At 32.7% G+C, this 25,568-nt stretch overlaps 4 protein-coding genes across 4 annotated transcripts; 1 reads left to right on the forward strand and 3 right to left on the reverse strand.

Moving 5' to 3' along the window:
• Positions 1-1,610: 1,610 nt before the first annotated feature.
• On the reverse strand, positions 1,611-4,244 carry LOC107959750 (ubiquitin-NEDD8-like protein RUB2). The gene is made up of 4 exons (XM_016895889.2): positions 4,180-4,244; positions 3,995-4,099; positions 2,530-2,789; positions 1,611-2,078 (listed from the first exon to the last, which is right to left on the reverse strand). The coding sequence occupies exons 2-4, from the start codon at positions 4,085-4,087 to the stop codon at positions 1,967-1,969; spliced, it is 465 nt and encodes a 154-aa protein (XP_016751378.1). The 5' UTR covers positions 4,088-4,099; positions 4,180-4,244; the 3' UTR covers positions 1,611-1,966.
• Positions 4,245-7,102: 2,858 nt separating this feature from the next.
• On the reverse strand, positions 7,103-9,513 carry LOC107959749 (ubiquitin-NEDD8-like protein RUB2). Its single transcript, XM_016895888.2, has 4 exons — positions 9,421-9,513; positions 9,198-9,302; positions 7,806-8,065; positions 7,103-7,361 (listed from the first exon to the last, which is right to left on the reverse strand). Exons 2-4 carry the CDS (start codon positions 9,288-9,290, stop codon positions 7,250-7,252), a joined length of 465 nt encoding a protein of 154 aa, XP_016751377.1. The 5' UTR covers positions 9,291-9,302; positions 9,421-9,513; the 3' UTR covers positions 7,103-7,249.
• A 3,750-nt stretch (positions 9,514-13,263) lies between these two features.
• On the forward strand, positions 13,264-16,450 carry LOC107959748 (eukaryotic translation initiation factor 3 subunit M). Its single transcript, XM_016895887.2, has 10 exons — positions 13,264-13,582; positions 13,671-13,800; positions 14,512-14,650; positions 14,736-14,948; positions 15,051-15,189; positions 15,415-15,565; positions 15,654-15,763; positions 15,842-15,939; positions 16,044-16,113; positions 16,229-16,450. The coding sequence occupies exons 1-10, from the start codon at positions 13,490-13,492 to the stop codon at positions 16,316-16,318; spliced, it is 1,233 nt and encodes a 410-aa protein (XP_016751376.1). The 5' UTR covers positions 13,264-13,489; the 3' UTR covers positions 16,319-16,450.
• A 1,456-nt stretch (positions 16,451-17,906) lies between these two features.
• On the reverse strand, positions 17,907-24,394 carry LOC107959747 (ABC transporter B family member 27). The gene is made up of 17 exons (XM_016895886.2): positions 24,166-24,394; positions 23,288-23,362; positions 23,155-23,190; positions 22,990-23,064; positions 22,095-22,219; positions 21,322-21,421; positions 20,967-21,138; positions 20,763-20,881; positions 20,559-20,669; positions 20,314-20,458; positions 19,989-20,121; positions 19,750-19,825; positions 19,432-19,497; positions 19,228-19,335; positions 18,673-18,780; positions 18,365-18,562; positions 17,907-18,277 (listed from the first exon to the last, which is right to left on the reverse strand). The coding sequence occupies exons 1-17, from the start codon at positions 24,247-24,249 to the stop codon at positions 18,074-18,076; spliced, it is 1,935 nt and encodes a 644-aa protein (XP_016751375.1). The 5' UTR covers positions 24,250-24,394; the 3' UTR covers positions 17,907-18,073.
• Between the last annotated feature and the right edge of the window lie 1,174 nt (positions 24,395-25,568).

Here is a 25,568-nt window from a genome sequence, read left to right on the forward strand (position 1 = left end):
CGCTAACAAACTGCTTAGAGATGAATAGGGACTAATTTGTAAAGTATAATTTGTTAGTTACGAGTATAGGGACTAAAGTGTAATTATTTCAAAATTAGCATGAAATTTTTGTATTTAAGAATATTTGAATGTTATGGAAGGATGAAATTGAATTTGAATTGAAAAACGAAGCTTGGATTTGAAAATATGACTATTTAGGTTTTAGGGACTAAATTGAATAAAATGGAAAATTTTAGGGAACTTCTCAAAAGTGGAATGAGCTGACTTATACCTATAACAGGATGATATAAGACAATTCTGTAAAAAAAGATCCGGTGTTTACTTCAAATAAGTAAGGAAAATAATGATTTGAATGTTTAAAATTCAATTTTAAACTGAAAAAATCAAAATTTAGGGGCAAAAAAGGATCTTTTTTGACAAAACTGTGGCAAACCACCTTCGGCTGTTTGTCAGCGCGTAGATCTCGAAAAGTTATTCGAAATAAAAAAAATCGTCTCAATCGGACAACCGAACGAAAAGTTATGGCCTTTCAAAGTTTTCCAAGCTTAAAAACACAAACTGTTCATGCCACGTCAGCAAATCGCGTCCTCGTAGGCGCGATTTGTGTCCATGTAAGCAAATCGCTCTGACGTGGATGCGATGTCCTGACACGTACCCTGACATCGCGCTGACATGGACGCGATTTCACGGAAAATGGCCCATTCCAGTAAATAATCAAAAAATCGGCCCATTTCGGTAAATTTAAAAAAAAGGGCTTTTTTTGGTCATTTGCCCCAATTTCAATTCCAAGCTAGAAAGGAAAAAAATGAAAATTTAATTAAAAATATGTTGATGAATAAATCTAATATATAACTTAATATATGATTTTTTTTTGTATTTTCTATGTTTGTTTTATAATTCATGTTTAAGGTGTGTGGCTACTCAATAATATCGTCTTTTAAGATTCAAATATGCATTCTTTCATTTGGAGTGCAATGTACATTTCTAGTGCACCCAACACTTAATAATATATATTCAAAATTTAGAAATTCATATTGCATATGCAAATTAATACATACAATTGACTCATGTATTGCACGAATAAAAAAAAAACTAGTAACTATAATATATAGTAACGTAAATCAAAATAAATCTAGATAAAGCTGAAAGTTTTTCAAATCTTAACCTTGCTATTAAGATAATTCCAGTTGAGTGATTATTTAATTATCATTTTTATACCTATTTCTAATGTTTATTTTTTGTACTCATCAGTTTTAATTAGATGATCTTATAGTTAAATCAATTAATAAAAATGGACTATAATTTTAAATATATTTTTATGGTTAAAATTTTTAAATTTTATATTTGCATATAAGCAAATATATTATATGTAATAAAAGTTATATAAGAATATAAGTCAAATTTTGTCGCTAATCATTTTACTTGAATTTAAGCTTTATATTTTAAGTTAATCATAAATCATTATAAATAAATTAAAATAATATGACTCCTTTGTGAGTATTATGTTTAAAAAAAAAAACCAAATTTGCTGCATAGCCTTTAAAATATAATAGAATTTAATGGTCGCATTTTGAATCAAATTTGAAATTTCGAAATTACAACAATTAGAGTAAAAAAAAAATCCCAGCAAGAAATAATTTATTAATTTTGGAATAGGCGAAATGGAGTTAGACCTTCTCAACAAGATGACAATGGTGGGTATACTTATCGTATCAGAGTGTGTAATCATACGGTACCTTATTAACTAAAGCCCATTTGGACCTTTTTGACATATCCTCAAGAGTTTGCGAGGCCATCCGAAGAAGGCTGATTTATACAAAACAAGTAATACAACACAACATCTGTGTCTTGAGGAAATCATCATCAATTCATGCATTTCTCAACGAATCAAATGCAAAGTCATTAGATTTATGCAATAATTAAAATTGCAACAGTTTCTGTCCAGGTTTTTTTTTCATGGCACCATCTAGAGACAGCCACCCCTCAGTGCAAGCACAAGATGCAGCACAGAGCCACCCTCAATATTGTAGTCCCGCGCTGTCTTGTCATCTGCAAGTTGCTTCCCGGCATATATAAGCCTGTAACAAGAGTCAAGATATGCATTAAATTGACAAGTCAAGAACCAGAGCACTAAGGTTACAGTCAAACAGGTCATTTGGACCAGATATAAACCCTGAGACCCAATCATGTCTTACCTTTATGGAGTATAAACTTTGAAATACCTTTCTGATAAATTTGGCAATAATTAAACAATATACCTAAGGGCATCTGATAACATAACATTCTTAAGATTCAGTGTTACATGGAAGTGTAAAATCATCAAATTTTGAATCCTGTATGTAAAAGAAGTTGTGAATAGTCTCTCTACACCTTTGGAGAAATATGGTCAATAAGCACCCCCAATAAGTTATATTAGCCAATGGAAAATAAACAAGGATATCAAATCACAATACTAACGAAGAAGCATGTCAATGATCAAGTAAATCCGAGAGATGCATTCAGTACAATGCAGAAGAACAAAATTGGTACCTTTGCTGAACTGGAGGAATTCCTTCTTTCTCTTCAACCCGTTCCTTGATACGATCAATGGTATCAGTAGGTTCAATGTCAATTTCAATTTCTTTCCCGGTGAGAGTCTTCACCTTGATCATGGTTCCTCCTCTAAGCCTTAAAACTAGGTGAAGAGTGGACTCCTTTTGGATGTTATAATCAGCTAGGGTTCGGCCATCTTCTAGTTGCTTACCAGCAAAAATCAACCTCTGCTGATCAGGAGGGATGCCCTCTTTATCCTGGAAAATGTAGTTCATTGTCAGCACAGTAACCATGAAGAGAGCATTATGTTCAAACAATGTCCTCTTGGGAGGATACAAATAGATTGAAAATAAAATAGCAGATATAAAAGAAAGGTAATAATGGAAGTAGTCTTTTTTCTTAATCAATGGAATAGGAAGCTTTACAAGTATGCATAACCGACAGTGCTAGCAGAGTACAAAAGAGTTGAGTATGGTTTAAGTTTATTTTAGCACTCACATCTTCTAAAGGAATTGCAAAATTGCATGTAGTCAATAAACCAATTTTATCCAATCATTAATGAAGTGATGATTAAGTAAATCTAAAATTAATCAACTCAGGGGAGAAAGCGGAGCACATAAAATAAATCGGCCAGTCTACTTATAGCCAATTCAACCAATATGGAACTTGCTTTATCATAAATTCACTTCCACAATAATTTCTACAAATGGCAACCGATCAAATTTTTGTAATTTTCAAGTATCCGATTTCATTTCGGCTAAACTCAAAACCCAAGTTTGTTTATTTTTTGCTCACCATCTATATCTGCACCTGAATTCAAAAACAATATTGGTCGTAATTCCTAAGTTGCTAAATATCTCAATTTATTATATGATATTTAAATAATAAAATTAAAATATAGCTAAATAAGTAAATAAATATCAGGTCAGAATATTCGAATACATTATCCGCATAAATATAGTAGATCATGCTAAAGAAGTAGGATATTAGGGCACTAATTGAGCCAAAATCAAAGCAAATTCAGGTAACATATATCCAATGGTTCATATCCGAATTTTGCTTCAAATCCGCTGCAAATAGTAGACCCAATATCTGAATCCGCAGAAAAGCTGGATCACATAGTGTCAGATCCAGTGTTTTTTAAACTACACATTGTCATCCCTAAATTAATTTCCAAGCAACTTTCACAGAAATTGCTAAGTACAGCATAAAAGAAGCAGGATTAGGAGTCAATCTTCTCTAATACTAAGTTTTCAGTTCCGTAAGAGGAAAACGATAAACATAAAAAAAGGAAAAATCATACAATAAAGGAATCATTCACGAAGAACAAATTAAACTCCTCTAAAATTAAGTTTGCAGTTTCGCAAGAGGAAAATAAACTAAAATAAAAACAATAGTGCACGGAAACAATAGATATTGAAGATTAGATTATGTTTAACATGATGGATAAGAAAAACAAAACCTGAATCTTGGCCTTGACATTGTCTATGGTATCACTGCTTTCAACCTCGAGAGTGATAGTTTTCCCTGTTAGGGTTTTGACGAATATTTGCATCTTCTTCAGTTACTGCAAAACAGTAAGGCAAATGTTGTTAAAGATTATTTTCATGATTGAAAAGCAATCTTTCTTCGGCTGAAATTTTTTACCTCTTTGATTTTCAGAGACAAAACTCTGTTATTTGGACGTTGAAGAAACGCCAGCTTGTTTTATACTTCTCAAATTGGGTTTTGGACTCTCCTTTGGACTTAGGCCCAATTTTATTTTTTAACAATATCTGAATTAATAAAAAAAAATATTAAATTTAAATTACTATTATTTCACATTTTAATTTAAAGCATATTATGATTTTGATATGAAAAGGTAAATTAATGATTGAAAGAATATATTATTTATCTATAATCTATCATTTATAATATATATTAGATATATTATATTATAAGGTTTAAAACTCAAAATTAATTAAATAGTTTACTTAATTGGCACATGAATAATTATTATTTTTTAAAAATTTTAAATAAATAAAAATTAAACTCTGAGAAAAAATTTTACGTAAGAAAATAAAAGCATATAATTTATTATAAAGATAAAAAAATATTATCTTGTATCATTAGATTTTAAAAAATTATCATTATCATTATAACTCAATTTAAATTTAATTTTATTCAATATTTTATTTTTAATTATTTCATTAAATTTAAAAAATTATCATAAAATATATTTTTTAAATTTTAAATTTAAGATACATAAATATATAATTCTTAAAATTCTAAATATATATAAATGTCCACAATAATATAAATTTATTTTAAAGAATAGTATTTTAATTTCTTTATTTTTAACATATCTTATTCTATATTCTTACTTTCAATTTTTTTTTTGTATGTGGCATCTATTCTTTTATTTTTTTTAGTATTAAATTAAAAATAAATCATATTTTAATATAAAGAAATACGTACATTACACTTGCGACAAGTGGCACATCTACTATATTTTTATATATTATTTAATTTTTCATTATTCACTATATTAGATTTTTCAAAATTTTTATCAATATACTATCTAGGATTATGTTTTAAAAATGTCATTTATTTATTTGAACATTAATCTTATTATAGTTTTTTATCATATATGCTCTTTTTTAAATAATGCCTAAAATTAGGCATAGCCTCTCCCTCAACTCTTACATAGGAGAATAATACATTTCAGCGCATTCAAACCCACATCCTCTGACAACAATATTGATGCACGTCATTTATTATCTTAAATAATTATTCATAGATTTGGTTGATGGTGGGGATTATATGTTTATAATAAAATGTTAAATTTGAATTTTATTTTAAATAAAATAGAAACAAATTAAGGTGAGGTAAACCAAATATTTGAAAATAGTAGTTGTATGCTTATAAAATCGAAATATTTTGTTTTACATTGCTATAAATCATATCATAAATAATTAGTGTTTAATTTTAGTTTAAAAATTGAAATATAGATGTAGATAAACAAAAATACTTTCGTATTAACTTAAAAGTATATTGCTAAGTTTTAGAAAATATTTGATAAAGTTGATCATAAATGTTATTATATAAAAAAGGTATGGACATAAAAGGTAATAAAGTTCTTCTAAGTCGATACTACAATTACCAATGCTGATTGAAAAACCAGAAATGCATCTTCCATGCATATCTCTAATTACCCCCTACAGTCACAAAGTTCTTGTCTCGAAACCAACTTTCATCTGTATTTTAATTTGCACCACCCATCAACCGGCTAATCTCAAAAAAGAAGTTCTTGCTTGAATCTCGTAAAGCTTGATGCATCAGCACAATGACCATATTCTTCCAGTAATTGCAAATAATCTCAGTTTTACAATTACCAGGCGGGTAAATATTGGCAAAACAAATCTTGTTTTTCCATTTGCAGATTCTCCAGCATATGACTGCGAAAATGAATAGCCAATGCCACTCCCCAATCAGCTTGGATTCTTCGGCAAAGGCAGAAAAGGCACGAACAGGGATATCTCTTAAAATATGAAGTACCTCTCACATATGACCACGAACTAAACAACTCTCGTTTTTTGGCTAAATTTCTTGCACGCCTGTTAACATCACCCAAGATTCTCTTTCCAAGCTAACCACAAGAACAATTGCACTTTTATTAACAAGGAATATTCCGTATAGCACAAACAATGGGATTTACAACCCAATTATTCCTGATTAGCATAGCGTAGGTAGATCGAGTTGAAAAGATGTCGTTGGTAGATTCACCCCAAATCAATGTGTCTTTGAACATTGGCGCTGAGCAGACTCGGACTCAGTCCAATTTGTACAATGACCTCATTCAGCAACTATCCAGCAAGAGCTTGAAAAATTCTGACTCGTTTATGAATCCTGAACGAAGCTATTTATAGAATCATGATGCGAGGTTGAATACACTTATTGATTAATGGACCTTCAGAGATCCGATTATCGAGCCAACTTATACCTCGTCTCCTTTACCCACACTCTATCAAAGCCCATTAGAAAGAACTTGGCGCCCTGCAAGAATTATTTTCCAAACATGTGACCTATCCAGGCCTTTAGGCACATCAAAGAAAGAATCTCTTCGAAGATGTTTAGCCTGTAGAACCCATAATACTTAGGCCTGAACTCAGCTTATTTAGGTAAATGCAATGTCTCCCAGCTGACCAAGTGAATTCCCCTCTCGTCGTAAGAACCCCAAATACAAGCTCTACAAATCTTGTCAGTGTGATCACAAACATCAAAGGGAAGCTGAGCCATCCGCATAATATAAAGGGGACTAGGAGCCGCATCCGGCTTAGTCAAAACAACCCTCCCAACAAGAGATAATTTAGTAATTATCCATTTGGCGAAATGGACTTAGACCTCCTCAATAAGATGCCAATTAGTCGCTATACTATCGTATCAGATTGTGCGAAATCATACGGTACCTTGCTGATTAAAGCCCATTAGACCCTTTTTTCCGACTTTTTGACATACCCTCACGAGTTTGCGAGGCCATCCAAAGAAGGCTGATTTATACAATCAAGTAATACAACACAACATCTGTCCCTTGAGGAAATCATCAATTCATAAATGTTCCATGCATTTCTCAACAAATCAAATGCGAACTCATTAGATTTATGCAATAATTAAAATTGCAACAGTTTCTGTCCAGGATTTTCTTCTTCTTTTTTTCTTTTTTTTTATATTGCACCATCTAGAGACGGCCACCCCGCAGTGCAAGCACAAGATGCAGCACAGAGCCACCCTCAATATTGTAGTCCCGCGCTGTCTTGTCATCTGCAAGTTGCTTCCCGGCGTATATAAGCCTGTAGCAAGCAGTCAAAATATGCATTAAATTGACAAGTCAAGAACGAGAGCACTATGGTTACAGTCAAACAAGTCATTCACTGCGACCCGATCATATATTACCTCTACGGAGTACAAACTTGGAAATACCTTTCCTGATAGATTTAGCACAAAATAATTAAAGAATATACCTAAGGGCATCTGATAACATAACATTCTTAAGATTCAGTGTTACATGGAAGTGTAAAATCATCAAATTTTGTATCCTGTATGCAAAAAAAAAAAAATGGTGAACTGAGTCTTTTCTACACCTTTGGAGAAATATGGTCAAGTAGCAGCCCCAAGAAATTACATTAGCCAATGAAAACAAGGATTTCAAATCACAATATTAAGCAGAAGATTGTCAATGATCAAATAAACCTGAGAGATGCATTCAATACAATGCAGAATAACAAAATTGGTACCTTTGCTGAACTGGAGGAATTCCTTCTTTCTCTTCGACCCGTTCCTTGATACGATCAATGGTATCAGTTGGTTCAATGTCAATTTCAATTTCTTTCCCGGTGAGAGTCTTCACCTTGATCATGGTTCCTCCCCTAAGCCTTAAAACTAGGTGAAGAGTGGACTCCTTTTGGATGTTATAATCAGCGAGGGTTCGGCCATCTTCCAGTTGCTTACCAGCAAAAATCAACCTCTGCTGATCAGGAGGGATGCCTTCTTTATCCTGGAAAATATAATTCATTGTCAGCACAGTAACCATGAAGAAAGCATTATGTTCAAACAATGTCCTCTTGGATACAAATAGATTGAAATTAAAATAGCAGAAATAAAAGAAAGGTGATAATGGAAGTAGTCTTTTTTCTTAATGAATGGAATAGGAAGCTTTACAAGTATGCATAACCAATAGTGCTAGCAGAGTACAAAAAAGTTGAGTATGGTTTAAGTTTATTTCAGCATTCACACCTTCTAACGGAATTGCAAAATTGCATGTCTACTTGAACTATTTTAGTTGAATAAACAAATTTGATCCAACCATTAATGAAGTCGCGATTAAGTAAATCTAAAATTAATCAACTCGGGAGCAAAAGCAATATGGAATTTGCTTTATCATCAATTGAATACTTCTTAAATAATAACTTCTACAAATGGCAACCGATCAAATATTTTGTAATTTTTAAGTATCTGATTTCATATCCACTAAATTCATTCAAAACCCAATTCTGGTTTGTTTTTTTTTTTTTTTTTTTGCTGACATATGCATCTGCACCTAAATTCAGAAAAAATATCGGTCGTAATTCCTAAGTTGCTAAATATAGCTAAATAAGTAAATAAATACCAGGTTAAAATTTTCGAATACATTATCCGCATAAATATAGTAGATTATGCTAAAGAAGTAGGATATCAGGGCACTAATTGAGCCAAAATCAAAGAAAATTCAGGTAACAGATATCCAATGGTTCATATCCGAATTTTGCTTCAAATCCACTGCAAATAGTAGATCCAATATCTGATTCCACAAAAAATGGATCGCATAGTGTCAGATCCAGTGTTTTTTTACTATACATTGTCATCCCTAAATTATTTGTAAGCAACTTTCGCAGAAATTGCTAAGTACACATAAAAGAAGCAGGATTAAACGTCAATCTTCTCTAGTACTAAGTTTGCAGTTCCGTATGAGGAAAATAATAAACAAAAAAAAAATCACACAATAAAGGAATCATTCACGAAGTTCATATTAAACTCCTGTAAAATTAAGTTTGCAGTTTCGCAAGAGGAAAATGAACTAAAAAAATACATGGAAACAATCAAAATTTAAGACTAGTTATGTTTAACACGATGGATAAGAAAAGAAAAACCTGAATCTTGGCCTTGACATTGTCGATGGTATCGCTGCTTTCAACCTCGAGAGTGATAGTCTTCCCTGTTAGGGTTTTGACGAATATCTGCATCTTCTTCAGTTACTGCAAAACAGTAAGGAAAACCATTATATAAAGCATAATTTCTTTAGTCGGATGTTGTTAATGATTTCTTCCAAGGAAGAAACAAGATTGGAAAGCAATTTTTCTTGAAACTTTTTACCTCCTGATTTTCTGAGACAGACAACTTTGTTATTTGGACGTTGAAGAAACGCTAGCTTCTTTTATAGTTCTCAAATCGGGTTTTGGACTCTCCTTTGGGCCTAAGCCCATTTTTATTTTTATTTTAACTGAAAATCATTTCTAACACATAACTTTTGCATTTGCTTTTTCTTTTTGAAAAATAGTTCTTTCAACAATTTATTTTTATTAACTAAGTTTTTTAGACATTTGAGAGGAGAAAAATATGCTGAGGTAATTTTTTAGGAGAAAAATAGTTCTTTCAACATGTGTTTAGCATTGTCTACTCAAAAAAATTTGTCATTTTACAAATTTTTGCAACAAAATTATTAGGTTTCTAACTAATAATTTGGACGACAGTCAGTTCATCTTTAATATCCAAACTATGCTTAGCAACATATATTGGAGACTGATTTGAATTTGGAGCGAAGTAATCAACTTTCCAAGTTTGGTAGATCGAAACGAGTGAAACTTGGAAGTATATCCTAGAGATTCAATACTTATCCTGAGTTGATTAAAGATATTCTTTATGCTTATTATCTTGCTTGTTTCATGGGAAGATTGATTTTAATTTATGTAGTATGTTAGCAAGTCTCGGTTTCTTATCAAGTATAGGTAATATACTGAACTAAGAGCACTTATTCTTGTTCATTAAGGAATGTTTCCTTTAACTGCATTGAGTGAAAAAAAAACAAGTGTGTTACTTGGTTAATATCTTAAGTTTTCAAAGGGGAAACTTAAAGAAGAGTTTTTTAGATCTTAGGCACAACGTGAGGAGTTTAATATGGTGAGTGTTAGAGGTTGTAATATATTGTTATAGGTGTGTTAAGATAGTGGATTATCTCACTAGGTAAGGCCCTGTAGATGTAGGGAAACCGAACTACGTAAATATATTGCGTGTTCATTATTTTTCAGCCTTGTTCATACTCAATGCCTAAAATAATTGGTATCAGAGCCTCCTACTAAACACATCTAGTGATTTTTTTTCGTTTTGATATTTGCTTGCCATGGAAGGTTCATTAGTAACACGAGCGCCTACGCTCGATGGTGTTAATTATGCCTACTAAAAGGCAAGAATGATGACTTTTATCATGTCATATGGTAAGAAAGCTTGGAGATCAGTCCTTACTAGATGGGACCAATCCTTCACTAAAGTTGATTAACTCCCTAAAGTCAAAATTAATTTAGACCATTGAGGATGAGAAGCTTGCCAATACTAACTCTAAAGCTCTCTATGCAATTTTAAAACAATATATAAATGTACGAATACTAAGAAGCAATCTAAGCTGCAGATGCTTACAACAAAATTTAAAACCTTAAGGATGCAAAATAATGAGTTAAGTGGCAAGTTCTATGCCAAACTCTATGATTTATCCAATCAGTTATTTGCCCTTGAAAGTGAGCATTCAAATTTAAATTTGGTCAAGAAGGTTCTTCGATCTTTACCTGAGCAATTTAACATCAATGTCACAGTCATCAAGGAAGATAAAGACTTTGATACCATGCGTATTGATGAGTTGATTGGGCCTCTACAAACCTTCAAAATCAATATGGATGAAACAAAGAGAAATATGAGCAAAGAGCAAAAGAGCATGACTTTATAAGCGATTGGAGCAATGCCCACTAATCACAACACTACTATAGAAACATTCAAAAAATCAATCTAAAATAAGTCAAATGTTTGAAAAGTTCAAGACCGTTAGACAAGGAAGATAAAAAAAGTTGTTGTCAATAAGGAAGCTGCCACTGAGAAGAAGAAATGGATTTAATGTCATAAATGTCATAGCTATGGGCATATTTAGGAAGCGTATGCAAACACCCTGAAGTAGAATTCCTTGTGTGTCACTTGGAGTGATGAGGACTCCACTAGTTGTTTAAAAACTGATGAGGAACACCTAAGTAACTACGTTGCTTTTACATTCATGGTGAACATGGTTGATTTTGCAAGAGTATCTGATGCGGAGTATTTAAATACTTACAACACCATTTAACAAGTGGGAAATGGTTTGTAATGCTTATTCTAGATCAGCGGTTGAGAAAGTGAATTAAATGAATAAAATCAGATGCTAATTAGGTAAGTGGAAGTAAAAAGAGTCTTAATTGGCTATTGAAATAGAAAATATGGGGAAAACCCAAAATGAACTTGATTTTACTAAGCAAATGCTCGAGAAATATAATGCAAGTTGTGGAAAACTTAACGAAATACTAGTTGCAAGAAGATGGAGCCCTAGAAAAGGTGGATTAGGTTATGTTGATTGGAAAGGAAAAGTTGTTGCTAAAGGTCTTACTATTTTTGTCAAAACAACAAATGATCATCATGGAGAAAGCTTAAACCACTCAATTATGATCAAGGTTTTTAAGAAGGTGTATACCAAACATAAAATTACAAGTCGTTATTGTAAAGCATTAGGTCACATCAAACTCAGATGCTTTATGACTTAAGATAGAAGTAAGTAGTGCCAACATTAGTGCCCACTGGTTCCAACACAGTGAGGAAGAAGTACAATCTTTCCTAGAGAAAGAAGGATCAAAAGTGTTTACTTGTTGCTTACCATTCCTTGGAGATTATTGTAGATCATGTTTGGTACTTTGATAGTGGATGCTCTTGCTACATGACTGGTAATGTCAATTACTTGTCTAATTTTGGTGAAAACTAGATTGGTTGTGTAACATTTGGTAATGGCAAGAAAGGTAGATTTCTTGGCAAATGAGTTTTGAATGTTTCTAATTTACCTAAATTGAAAAGTGTTTTTCTTATTGATGGCTTGAAGGCTAATCTCACCAGTATTACCTAGTTATGTGATCAAGGTATGCTTGTCAATTTCACAAAGTACAAGTATTCCTAAGTAGGGAGTGTTGGAAAAAAATTGGTTCAAAAACGATTTTCTTGCATAACGAAAAATAAAAAAATTTGAAAACTAACCCGATTTGTGATATTTATAGCAATAAACCTTAGACCGAATTTACACCTGTGTTTTCAAATAGGCAAATCTTTGTTATTCCCAGCTTTTAACCAAATGATCTTCTCCGCTATTCTCGTACCATGAACTGATTCGAGTGTGGGCTCAAATAGTTTGAATCAAAACACATAATTAGAAATAGTTTTTTCTTTAGTGTGAAAATGAAAAATCTCTTTTCAAATAGAAATTGATAGAATTTTTTATTCCAGGAAAATAGATTCAATAGTTGAGAATAAATTATCTTTATTTTCGAATAGAGTAACAAAATATTAAAGTTGTGTAAATAGCCTTACTGTGCCATCTATTTATAGAGAGAGAAGGTTGAACCCTTTTTGAATTGTAGAATTTTATTTCAATTAAAAAAACGAGCTCCTAGTCTAACAAGGAGTATAGGTGGTGGCAACTCTAGTTAAGTATTCTAGGGTTTGCTGTCCACCCCTTTTAACATGAGGCTTTTGAGCCTTTCCCATATCGAGTCCAATTACAAGTACTTTCTAGGCTTTTAACCCAATACTTTATAAATTGATTAATGTATTTTCATCTAATTCAAAAAGACAAAAATGAATGGTACAAAAAAATAGAGATAAAACTAAACTCCGAAATCCGAAATAAAAATCTGAAATTTGTAACAGTTAATATCTAAATGTGTAATGAGTTATCTTTTTAAGTGGAAAAAGAGTGTAGTTATAGGTTAAATTTGTAGATCAAATAATATTAAAAACAAAGATTAAAAAAATAAGAACAGAATTTAATTGGAAGAAGAAAAGTCGAAAAATACAATAAATAACCCGACAAAACTAATTAATATTTGATGTGACATTAGAAAGCTAAAATTAAAATAAATAGTAGTGTTTCATAAAAATTATGAAATTATAGATTTATTGTCGGATAAAAAATCAAATTTAATTCAATTGCATTCACGTTAACGTAAAAAAGGAGCTAATAGACGGTAATACCCATCTATAATACAAAGTTAAAAAACTACAAATCTATTAAAACAGCTAGGGTTTCCACTATTTTTCTCCTCCTCTCTCTGCTCGGCTGCTTCAACCAAATCGAAGCTAGGGTTTTGCAGGGAGCTTTAAAACGACAATGACGACCGTCGTTCCCACCTCCGAAGAAGATCCCGTCCTCCCCGTCGTCCGATTCACGGCCGACCTCTCTTGGGCTGATGCCGGTCCTGAGGTGAGCTCAATTTATCTTTCTGAAACTCTAATATGCAATCGGAAATTTCTGTTTTTCATTATTTTTTTGTTTAATTATGGTGAAAAAGGTTGCGGAACCGCTAGTGACGAGGCTTTGTATGGAAGCGCAAGAGTGTATGGTGATGGGAAGATGGTTGGATTTGGCTTCTTTAATGCTTACTTCTGCTGAGTTGGTCTTTCCCAAGGTCTCTGATAAAGGTATTATTTGTATAGTTTTGGGAGATTTATGAATTGAGATAGTTTTACTTTTCTTATTCTTTCCACGCCATGGAGTTTTTGAATCTTAATTTAAGTGGGAACTAATTAATTGGCAAAGGACTTAGGTAGGTACTGCTTTGTTGTCGCTTTTGCTAAAAACGTGTTTGGATATAGAAACAACCAATATTTTGAAGAATTTACAATCAAAGATTGAACTTTTCGGAAAGCGGAATGCTTGATTTTAGTTTACAATGGAAACATATGTGTGATTGGGATGTACAGTTTGAGTCATTTGTTCATATTTAATCAATTAGGATATTACTTTTTTTTCTGCCCCTTGGGGAAGGGGGGGGGTAGGTTGTTTACATTTTAGCTTACATTGTGATGTTGTTTAAAATTCCCTTGTTTTATCTTTTAGTTGAGATTTTGTTCTTCAAGGTGCCTTTTAGTCCCTATGAATAAATTTTGTGTAATTAGTTTAGAAAAGACAGATTGAATGTTGTTTAGGATTTCCTTGTTTTACCTTTTAGAATTTTTCCATTTGAGTTGCAATGGAAAATTGAAAATGAATTGAGCTGATACTACTAACATTCTGTGAGGATACTGTGGACTTAGTTGTATGATTTCTGCAATGCTGAATTGATAATTCCTAAAATTGCATTAAAGCTCTAGTTTAACAAATAATTAATTTCTTTTATTATATTTCTTCAGATCTCGAGTGTATCTTCACTGTTATCTGCAATCTAGCCTCAAAGCTCGAAAATCCAGATGATGAACTTGAGATGGCAAAGCTCATATCTACAAAAATCAGTCAACAACCAAATGATAAGCCTGCAATGCGTTTAAAGATGTAATGTTCAATGATGGTCCATGCATCTAGCTTATAGAATTTTCAATATGTTTCTCTCTCATGTTTCTTATTTTTCTCTTTCCAGCTTGTTCAATCTCTACAATTTGTTGGAAGGCCCAGATAGCCGGTTCTTTGTGTACATGCAAGCCTTAGATTTAGCACTGAATGGGAAAGTTATTGATCATATTGTACCATCTTTCAAGAAGATAGATAGTTTCTTGAAGGAGTGGAATATTGGGGTCAAGGATCAAAGGAACCTCTTTCTTACCATTGCAAATGTACTGAAAGAAAACAAAAGGTATATACGAACCCCAAAGCATTAATCTAGATGCCCTTGCGTATATCTGATTATAAGTCTTTTTTTTTATATTGGTTGCACTCTTACATATTTCAAATCCAGCTCGGGAAAGGATTCTTTCAAATTCTTGACCAAGTATTTGGCAACTTTCTCTGGTGAGGACTCATGTGTAATTGGTGAAGCCAAGGAGGAAGCTATTCGTGCTGTCATAGAATTTGTGAAGGCACCTGACACGTTTTGGGTATCTTAATCTTACTAATGTTGCACATCCTAGCTGATCTATATATACATTTCTTTTTGGCATTTTAAGCTTATTTTATTCGTGCCATTTTCTTGCTCCTTCAAACACTGCCACTTTTTCCCTTCATTCTAGCTTTTAAACTTTTTTCGGCATCCCTGCATTTCAGGTATTTTAAGTGTTTGTTACTTGTTACCCATGGGTTAATTTGTTCCTTGCTTTTGGCAGTGTGATCTATTAGATATGCCTGCTGTAGGGCAATTGGAGAAGGATGCTAAATATGCACTGGTTTATCAGCTTCTGAAGATCTTTTTGACTCAGCGATTAGATGCCTACCTGGAATTTCAGGCTGCAAATTCTACCTTAATGAAAAGCTATGGTAATGCTTTGTTTTCATTTATTTATGATGTGGGCTATTACATGAGCCAAAGTATTATATTTCAATATTATTGCTCTCCATGGCTCAGGTCTTGTTCACGAAGATTGTATAACAAAGATGAGGTTGATGTCATTGGTTGATCTTGGCTCTAATGAATCTGGACAAATTCCATATGCCCTCATCAAGGATGCTCTTAGGGTGAACTTGCTTAGCTCTGCCTGTTTACCACATCTGCTGCACGATTTAGGTTGTTCATTGATGTATTTCTCTTTGCAGATCAATGATGATGAGGTGGAATTGTGGATTGTTAAGGCTATAACTGCTAAGTTAATCGACTGTAAAATGGATCAGATGAACCAGGTTGTGATTGTAAGGTAAGCTGTTAGTTCTCTCTCTTTCATTGTTTTTTTTCCCAATAAATTAATCTAGAAGATTCCCTTCAGAAGTAAATTAAAAACTCCCTTTGTTTAACATGCAGCCGCTGTACTGAGCGCATTTTTGGACAGCATCAGTGGCATTCTCTTCGGTTGAAACTAGCAACATGGAGGGTAAGGGAGTTAACCCAATTGAGGCCCAATGATTTTAACGTTGTTAATGTATTCCCTGTGAGAAAAGAGTTTGGTCTTTCATTTGATTTAAGATTGTGTGTAATTACTTTACCAGGGTAATGTTGCTAGCCTCATCAGCACCATCCAAGCTAACAAGGTTGTGGAAGAAGGCTCACAAGCTATGCAAGGGATGGCAATTCGGTAGAGCTATTATTTATAACTATTTATGTTTGGAAGGCGTTGTTTATCCAAGAATATAGATCAGATTTAAATTTCTACTGTTTTTAGTGTTCCTGTGGTTTTGAAATCCTAATGAATTGGAAATTTTGACGGTGCATTTCTTGATTCTATCTTGTTCACAAGTCTAGCTATGCAAAATTTTATCTAAAGATGGATTTCTACTTTTTTTTGCTTTGATTCGGGATGGTTTTAGAGTTTAAGACATGTATCAACTTTTATATACATACAATATAAATATGGAGGCATAAAACAATTACAGCAAAGCTTCAAGCAATACAACGATCAATTTGTGGATAAAAGCAGCCAATGTGTTATCATGTCAAAAGTTGAGAGGAGAGGTAAGATGGTGTGTTCCAGCAATGGTTTTAAGATCTGAAGTGGACTGAAGCTTTGTTTAATTACTTGACGGCGAGCCAATTTTGACCATAAAATCAACATCTTGCTTCCATTGGAGAACATGTCAACGGCTCTGATATAACCTTTTTTTTGTTCTTATTCCTTCACATTATACTCCTTTTGGATTCAGCACGTCTGGTATCATGAATGTGGTTCGGTACATACACTCCCCGACTGTACCCAGGTCAAGTTATTATTAGGGTGCATATGCGATAGAGGGTCTCTAAAAGTCATGATCCATATTCAAATATAAACGTGGGATACGATTGTTTCGAAACATTAGATATTTCATTTAAAACTAAAAGTGGAAACAGTCCTCGTGATTGCTGCAACTAAAGGAGATGGAAGAGGACCTACAGTAACAATAATACACTGGCCTTAGTTTACAAGTATGTAGGGTTCGTCAAGATATTACGTGGAGTGATGGATCCTTGCTAGCCGCATCGCTCATGGTTTGGAAATTTTTAAAGATTGACCTTCAAATATTACAAGTCTTTATTTGTATAGAAAACACAACTCTAATTGCTTTGCTTTGCTTCAATCACAAGATACAAGAACTAATGGGGTGCATTTCAGGGAAGTTGTCCACAAAGAAATAAAAATCCAAAGCAAAAAATAGTAAATATCCTTTTCATTATTCACATACTAAAATAGCAAAAGCTAGTAACACAGAATTTACAAGAAATTTCATATCATAAACGTTTAATAGCTTAATATAAACCCATTTATAACTATAACCAATAAATAATGGTTAACAATTTTGCATTCAAATATCCCAAACGAAATCTGACAAATTTTCACAATTAAAACATTTGAATATTTCACTTGACAATAATTAAGATTAGTCCCAATTGTAAACAGTTCCAATTATTGGAATACAATTTTACTTTTTTATTAAGTGTTGGGTGCAATTCAACAATTTCTCTTTAACCACATGGTTAATATGCTGCTCACCACCGTGCAGTTTAAGCCACTTAAGTCTCAGTTAAGGTGATGTAAGTTTTCCGGTTGAGAAGATTCCACTACTTTGCAATAATTTGTTTCAGGGAATTCAGCACTGTGATATATGAACCTACTTTGTTTAGCATGTATTCTGCAGAATTCTGACATTCATGTCCCCTAAATCTAACAATGACTCTTTCTTTCAACATACCATATATCATAAATGGGATATTTTATTTCAGAAGTATCCTACGAGTAGTCTTATAATGTCAGCAAGGGAACTATAATATATGTAAATATATATTTATATTTTCTGACAATGCCAAGGATATAATACATGGTGAGCAGAACAAGTATATGGACCTTGTTTACCATTTTGGAACTATATTTTGGTGGTTGGTCCTTGTAGTTGCCTCCTAACGAGTGCTGTGTAGATACCATCCTTACAGAGAAGATCTTCATGTGTGCCACTTTCGGCTATCTCTCCGTTGGATATGACGGCTACAGTGTCAGCACTTTGGACTGTTGATAGCCTGTGTGCTATGACCAGAACAGTCCTACCCCTCATCAATGAATCCATGGCGTCCTATATGGTGCAAGAAAAAAGTAAGGATTTTATTTGGATAGAGGGCATGATTAGATAAACAGATAAATGGAGCAACTTCAGTCTCACCTGGACAAGGTATTCGCTTTCGGCATCCAGTGCACTTGTGGCTTCATCCAACAGCAATACTTTTGGATTCATCAATAGTGCTCTCGCAATTGCTATTCTTTGCTTCTGACCTCCTGAGAGCCTCAAACCACGTTCTCCAACGACTGTTTTATACTTTTCCGGAAATTTGTCTATGAATTCATGAGCATTAGCCATTTTCTGCAGCATTGTAGTTTATCAGCATACATGCATACACAAACCAAAATCCAAGAAGATGGCTTATAGATATTGGTCAAAGAGGAAGAAGTTAGAACATGATCAGAACTCACAGCTACAGATTCTATTTCTGAACTGCTTGATTTTCCACTGAACCCGTAAGCGATGTTCTCCTCTATAGAACAATTGAAAAGAACAGGTTCCTGGCTGACTATACTTACCTGCATTCCAGAAAGGCAAGAAGAATAAGGGTGTTAAAGAAATCTCGGGGCATCAAAATGATCAAGTATTTGTGAAAGCCATAGATAATTTAATGCGATTATTGTATCTAGAACATGAATACAGAAGGGTGAAATTATACAATTTAAATAACTGTTTACACATTTCCATTCAATGGCCGATATAAAGCTTAAACCATATATTCATTCCATTCTAGTATGAAATGACAAAAGCTGCGTGCCAAGTGAGAAACTGTAAACAAAGCAGATAAATAAATGCACTGCTGTTGTATTAAAAGGGTGGCCTAAATTAGAGGTGGCAAACTGGTGGGTTCGAATAATGTTGCTATTGAAATGAAACCATGGTAATCTGTTTCCTGTTGTGAACTTGACTAGAGGTTTTATGAAAGCTATGCAGATATCAAGAGATTTCGGAAAAGCGAGGACTACCTTTTTGTGAAGATATTCATGAGATATTTCCACTAAAGGAACTCCATTTAACAAAATCTCTCCCTTCAAAGGATCGTAGAATCTCTCAATTAAGTTTGCAATCGTGGTCTGCAACAGATTAAGAAATTTAGGACATCAACTATTAAAATACTCCAACAGAGAAAAATGGAAAAACAGTAATAGGGAAAGGGATGATGATGTTACTTTTCCACCACCACTTGGTCCGACAAGGGCAACTTTCGAACCAGGTTTTAGTTTCAATGTTATTCCCTGCAATTCAAACAGTAATCTGTTTCAAATCATGCAGTTCGAGAATCGTAAAACCATGACTTAAATTGATCTCCTAAATAACAAATGTTCTTTCTCTATCAGAATTCGTTGGCCAGAGCAATGCCAATCTATGTACTTCAATTTTACCCTTGTTTTACTGTGATCTTCTTCAAATTTATCATGTTACAAATCCTAAAAGGGCAGGCCGACTAAAACAAATCCATCACCATGGCATAACAAGGGAATCGTTACCTTTAGTATCATATCACTCGGTCGAGAAGGATAAGCAAACCACACATCTTTCAATTCTACATCTCCATCAGGATTTCTGCCATTGAGAATACAACATCATGGACTATAAGCAATCAATGTCTTGACAAAAATGGTATTATGAGGTAAGTTTATGCTTTTGATTTTCAATGTTAGGAAAACTATCTAGTTACTGCCTTAAAACTGTTGGACTTTTAAAAGTATATTGTAATATGACTTACCCTTCTGGACACTTGTCCCCGGATTTCGGCATGCTTGACACACGATCTAAGAGCTGGAAAACCCTCCTACTTGCGCCTGCAGCTTTCATGGCAGTTGAATATAACCCGGACAAAGAGGAGACTGCAGATCCAACTGCAGGCGGAGAGAGATACTATATAAAAATTTTGGTGGCAAAATTCTGCCAATGAAGGCGGTAGATTTGTAAATTCCCGGATTGGTTAAGCTTGGAATGTTGTTTACCACATACCAGCAATCAAGAGATGAAATTATTTAACCATCATAAATAAGCAGAAACTAAGCAAAACTTGAACATTGAGGAAGTACCAGTGAGGCTATAGAGGATGAAGGATGTGAGAGAACCCACAGTCATAAATCCTGTTATTGTCAAGTAGGCACCATAGAAAACTACGGCCATAACAGAAAATGTGAATGCAGCATTTACTCCTCCAAAGAATAGACCAACTAGTTTCTGTTGAAGAAAACAATACAAGTTATGCAAAGTTTAGCTTCCAAACATACGCGTGACAGGAAGATAGAGAGAGAGCAAGCTTTAGCATCCTGAAACTCACAGCTTGTTTTAGTCCGAGCTGCAGTGTCTCGTCAACTTTTTCAGTGTAATTTGATATTGCAAAACCTTCTTGAGCAAATGATCTAACTGTTCGAATGGCTCCAAAAGATTCCTAAACATTAAAGTATCTCATGAAGGATATACTATCAAATAATCAATAATAACGTTAGTGTGATAGTAGAAATCAGAAATATTTTATATAAACCTCAGCAATTGAGGATGCTACTGCAGCTGCTGCTTGTGTTTTGTGTGAAAGTTCCTTGAGATAGCGTCCAAGTCTTCGTATAGCAACAGAAATAACCGGTACTATAGCCAATGATAGCACTAACAGGAATAAAAACTACCATGAGCACTCTGCTTATCTGATAGAGGAATCAATACAAAAAAATGAACAAAAAAAATCACATACACGTTAATTTCCAAGATGAAGAAAACATGAAGGCAACACCAATAGAGGCGGTTGCTAGATTCCGGAGTGCCTCTGAAAGATTAGTTGTTGCTGCATTTTTTATAATCTGGGTGTCCTCAGATAGCCTGCTGAGGAGTTCCCCTGTTCGAGTAACATCAAAGAAGGCTATTTCCTGTTGGAACTATTTTAGGATCAGTTTTGCTGAAAATCAAGTTTCAAGAGAAGGCTGATTCAAGCTATGAGCAGAATAACTATCAAATCATTGGTTACATGAACCATCAATCTTAATTCTTAAAGCTGGGTAATCATTAACTGGCAATATCATATAACTAGTAGCTGATCTAATTGGCCTGACCTGATGAATAAGATGACTGAATAAATCTCGCCTAAGGCGAGCTACAACCCTTTCACTGGCAGAAGAAAAGAGCCATGACCGAAGTGCTGCGGACACAGACCTAAATGGATGAGAGAAAAATAACTATAGTGTCAAACTTTTGAAGCCAAAAGATCAAGTAATGTAGTTTATAATGTTGATGCATGAATATGGATGCAATAGACTAAGGAAATAGAGATATAAAAATTCCTAAAAAGGAACTAGTCTTCAACTAAATTACATCATCATAGAAGTTTATTATAGAATCTGATTCTTAAGACAATATTTTCAGGTTCAGTGTATGTTTTTGCAAATCTTCAAACCTTCTTGAAATGCAAAAACTAATTGACATTTTAGCAGAAACTCTGCTATAAGATCAATATATACAATATAGTAAGCAAAAAACATGAAGATCAATAATGCTGTTTTTAAGATAATCTATGACTAGACCCTGAGTTGTATTTTTTTCTTGAAGCATTTCAACGGATAAGTTGGTCTCATGGAAACATCAAAATCTCACAATGATGTGAGGGTAAGGGAACACTCATTATCTATCTCTCTCAAAAATGAAGGAGCATATGAAATGCTACAAGAAAAAGGATTGTTTCTTTCCAACTTAAGAAAAGTCGAAAACCAGATAAACCATAACTATCTCATATATCAATGGATGCCCAATTGTTAAAATAGACAACTATGAATAAAACCATAACTAGTAGAACACTGGAACCTGAAAATCACAAAAGGAAAAGGAATACCCTAATACAACGATCAGCACAATGTATGTTACAGTATTCTTGACAGCTTCCAGGGCCTCTGATTGCTGTTCAGGTGTCCTTATATCTCTTGAAACAATGTCTATGATCATTCCACCATATTTAGGCTGCAATAAAAGCAATTTGACATAATGCAAATATGAGGAAACAAGAGTAAGGGCAGGATAAAACCTTATTTCACGGTTAACTTCTGCTCTTGATTTCTAAATGGTTTCATATGAACATTTCCAGCTTACTGGGAAATAGAGTTTGAAGTGAAAGAATTCCTTTGATGTTACAATTTTTGCTTGCATACTATTGTGCCGAACAGAGAAAAATAAAAAAATACAGTATGTTTGAAGGAGCAATTCATAATCTTGCACGACGTTACATTTCTTTCACTCTTTAGAAGGCAACAATATTTCACAGTGTACTATGCCATGTAAAAGAAGACACTGAACATAAAGATGTGACAATCTCCAAAAAATGGGTTACCATCAAAGGTGAGCTGTTTTAAGGGGGAAACTGTTAAGAGTTTACATACATACATCATGATGAATTTTTGCATTTTGTAGTTTTAATTCTAATCAGGGTTTATTTCTACAGTAGAATTAGAGCTACTCTGGATGATGGAAATACAAATGAAGGGCCATGGAAACACAACACTCGAAACAAAGGGAACTGGACAAATGACTTTTTTTTAAGCATAAACAGTCAATGATGAGCCAATCCTATTCCTAAAATGTGCTTTGTGGTTAACAGCAATGAGTTTGTACTCATTTTTCATCTCAAATAATCGTGGATCATGATCAAAATAAAAGGTAAATAAAGGAATTTTAAGAACAACAAAGAAGATTCGGGGCATTATGAGACTAAAGTTTGATAAGAAACAACATACAATCAAGAGATTTGTAGTGGATGCTATCAATAATGCAAAGGTGGCAACAAATATCTTCCAAGCATCTGGCTTTGCCTGAAAATTGAAGGGAAAAAAAGCATTTCAATGCACATTGATGTTAGAACTCCATGCTTAGAAATGATGGGAAACAAATCCATCACTAACCAGTGCAAATACTCTCCAAAATCCAACATTGACTGCCTGAAAATTTCAAAAGGAAGACCAAAAATCCTTAAGTCCCCCCAAAAAATTTGCTAATTGGGAAATAAAAATGTAGGAAAATAGCTTCAAATATCACCTCTTCTGCATTGCCTTGCTCAAGGTCTGACAGAGGACTTTCAGCTGCTTGTTGCCCATTTGTTTGCTTACTTGCCTGCACAAAATAAAGTGAATTGTTTCCACTAAACCAGTGTTTGTGTGAATTTCTTATATTAAATTGCAAAATAAAAATATGTTTTAAATAGTCTTCTTCTAATGTTGTTTCAGCATTTCTTTTTCTTTTAAGCACCTCAAAAATTAAATTAGAAAAAGCGAACAGACTGTAACTTATGTTAGGTATCTTTCTTGGTTCAGTGAAATAATCTCAATTTCCATTTTCCATTTTTATGCTATTCATTCTTTTTCCTCTCAATATTTCACTTTCATTAACTAAAATGAATACTAAGATAAGAAAAGCTGGTCTTCTAAATTCTATCAAAAATTCTTTTGAAATCTGCATAAGATAACTAAAATCTAAAGAGCTGAGTGAAGAAGAAAACCAAATTATCACTTACTTAAGCCTAATCTAACTAAAGAATTTGATGTCATAGACCATTAGAAAAATAAAACTAATCAGAGTCTGGCTCGACATGATATGCTTGATTCCTTTTAAGTTTTTTTTTCATATATTTGGAGCATAATATTTTCATAGCTACATCTAAATATATATATTATATAATTAAGAAAAGAAAAATTGGGCTAACATATCTCAAAAATCAAATAAACCCACTTGATGGAGAAAACAAAAAGACACGAAAACGATCATATAAATTCAAGTACTACCCTTTGCAGGTTGCAGGCTACAGATTCCCATAAAAACAGAAACAAACATTCTTTTATTGTGAAGGAGAATCACCAATAAAAGAATCCCAGAAAATTAAATCAAATTAAATTATAAAAAGAAAGAAGAAAACCAACCTCCTTGTTCAAAAGAGGCGTTCTTTCACTTCCAGAATTAGAAATGGAGTTTGAAGTCTCATCTAAGCTCTGTTCCTTCCCCATCAAAACACTCACCACAACAAAAACACCGGAAATGGGAAATGGGACTTCTTTTTATAAGATTTTGAGCAATTATAAAAGAACTTGGGATTTTTATTTGGTCCACAGCATTCGTTCTGTTAGTGTCAACTTTCCAACGTCTTTGTTTATTGATTTATTCCTGTCAGTGCATAAAAAAATATTATATTATTTGCAAAATTTTCCAGGGCAGGTTTTTTTACTACCAAATATGGGAATTGAATTCTAGATTTCATGTCGATTAACTTGAATCCCAAGTAATTTTATCATTAAGCTAATCAACTATATGTTGAATTTTTGGATATTAATTTTAATTATTTTATTTAAAAATTATATAGTAGTATCATCCTAATAATATTAATTACCATTAAAAAATGATATATTACTCTTTTTCCTCTATTGTTTTATAGTAGTATCTATTATTATGATACTTAAAATTAATACGGTTAGTGAATGCTAAGACAACTAATGAAAATTCGATATGTGGATTTTTTTTCCAAATAACCTATTTCACATGTATAATATAAGATTATGTGAAAAGCTAAATAAACAAAAATTAAATTAAATTAAATTAAATTAAATTAAATTTAAAAATAAATAATTAGACCTCAACAATATCTGATTAATTAAAAAATTAAATACTAAATTTACGTAAATAAAAAAGTCATTTTCTTCGCTTAAAAATAAATACTAAAGCCATTTCCTAAAAAAAATATTTGAAATCAATTTTCCTTCACATTAAACATTAATGGCATAAGTTTGATATTAATTTTCTTCAATTATTTTTCAAAAACTTTACTTTTAGGGAATTTTGTCTTAAATAAATTTTGGAAAAATTTTGGCAAACTTTTTTTAAAACCAAAACTTTAACTTTTGTGTAAGAAGATATTCAAATATGAAAAAAAAGCCTTCTGTTTTTTTCTAAGGTATAATGATTTATTTGATCCTTTAATTTTATAAAAAAATTCATTTTAATTTTTTTTGTTTTTTTAAATCTTAAATTTACGTTTTTTAATAGAAAAATTATCATTTTTTAAACTTTATTGACATTGCAAATACATGGATGACATGTCAATATTTAATTTTTTTAATTTAAAATTTCAAAAAAATATAAAACAATTTTTAAAAACTAAAAATCATTAAAATTATTAAAAATATTAACTTTTCCCCATAACCAACAAAATTAATAAACATTAACTTTTCCATCAAATGTTGATGTGTCATATAGGTGGCAATCCACATGCATGCCACGTTAACAAAATTAACAAACATTAACTTTTTTTATCTATTTTTGGGTGATTTAA

This window comes from Gossypium hirsutum, chromosome D04 (genome assembly GCF_007990345.1).
Source record: "Gossypium hirsutum isolate 1008001.06 chromosome D04, Gossypium_hirsutum_v2.1, whole genome shotgun sequence".
Taxonomy (NCBI): Eukaryota; Viridiplantae; Streptophyta; class Magnoliopsida; order Malvales; family Malvaceae; genus Gossypium; species Gossypium hirsutum.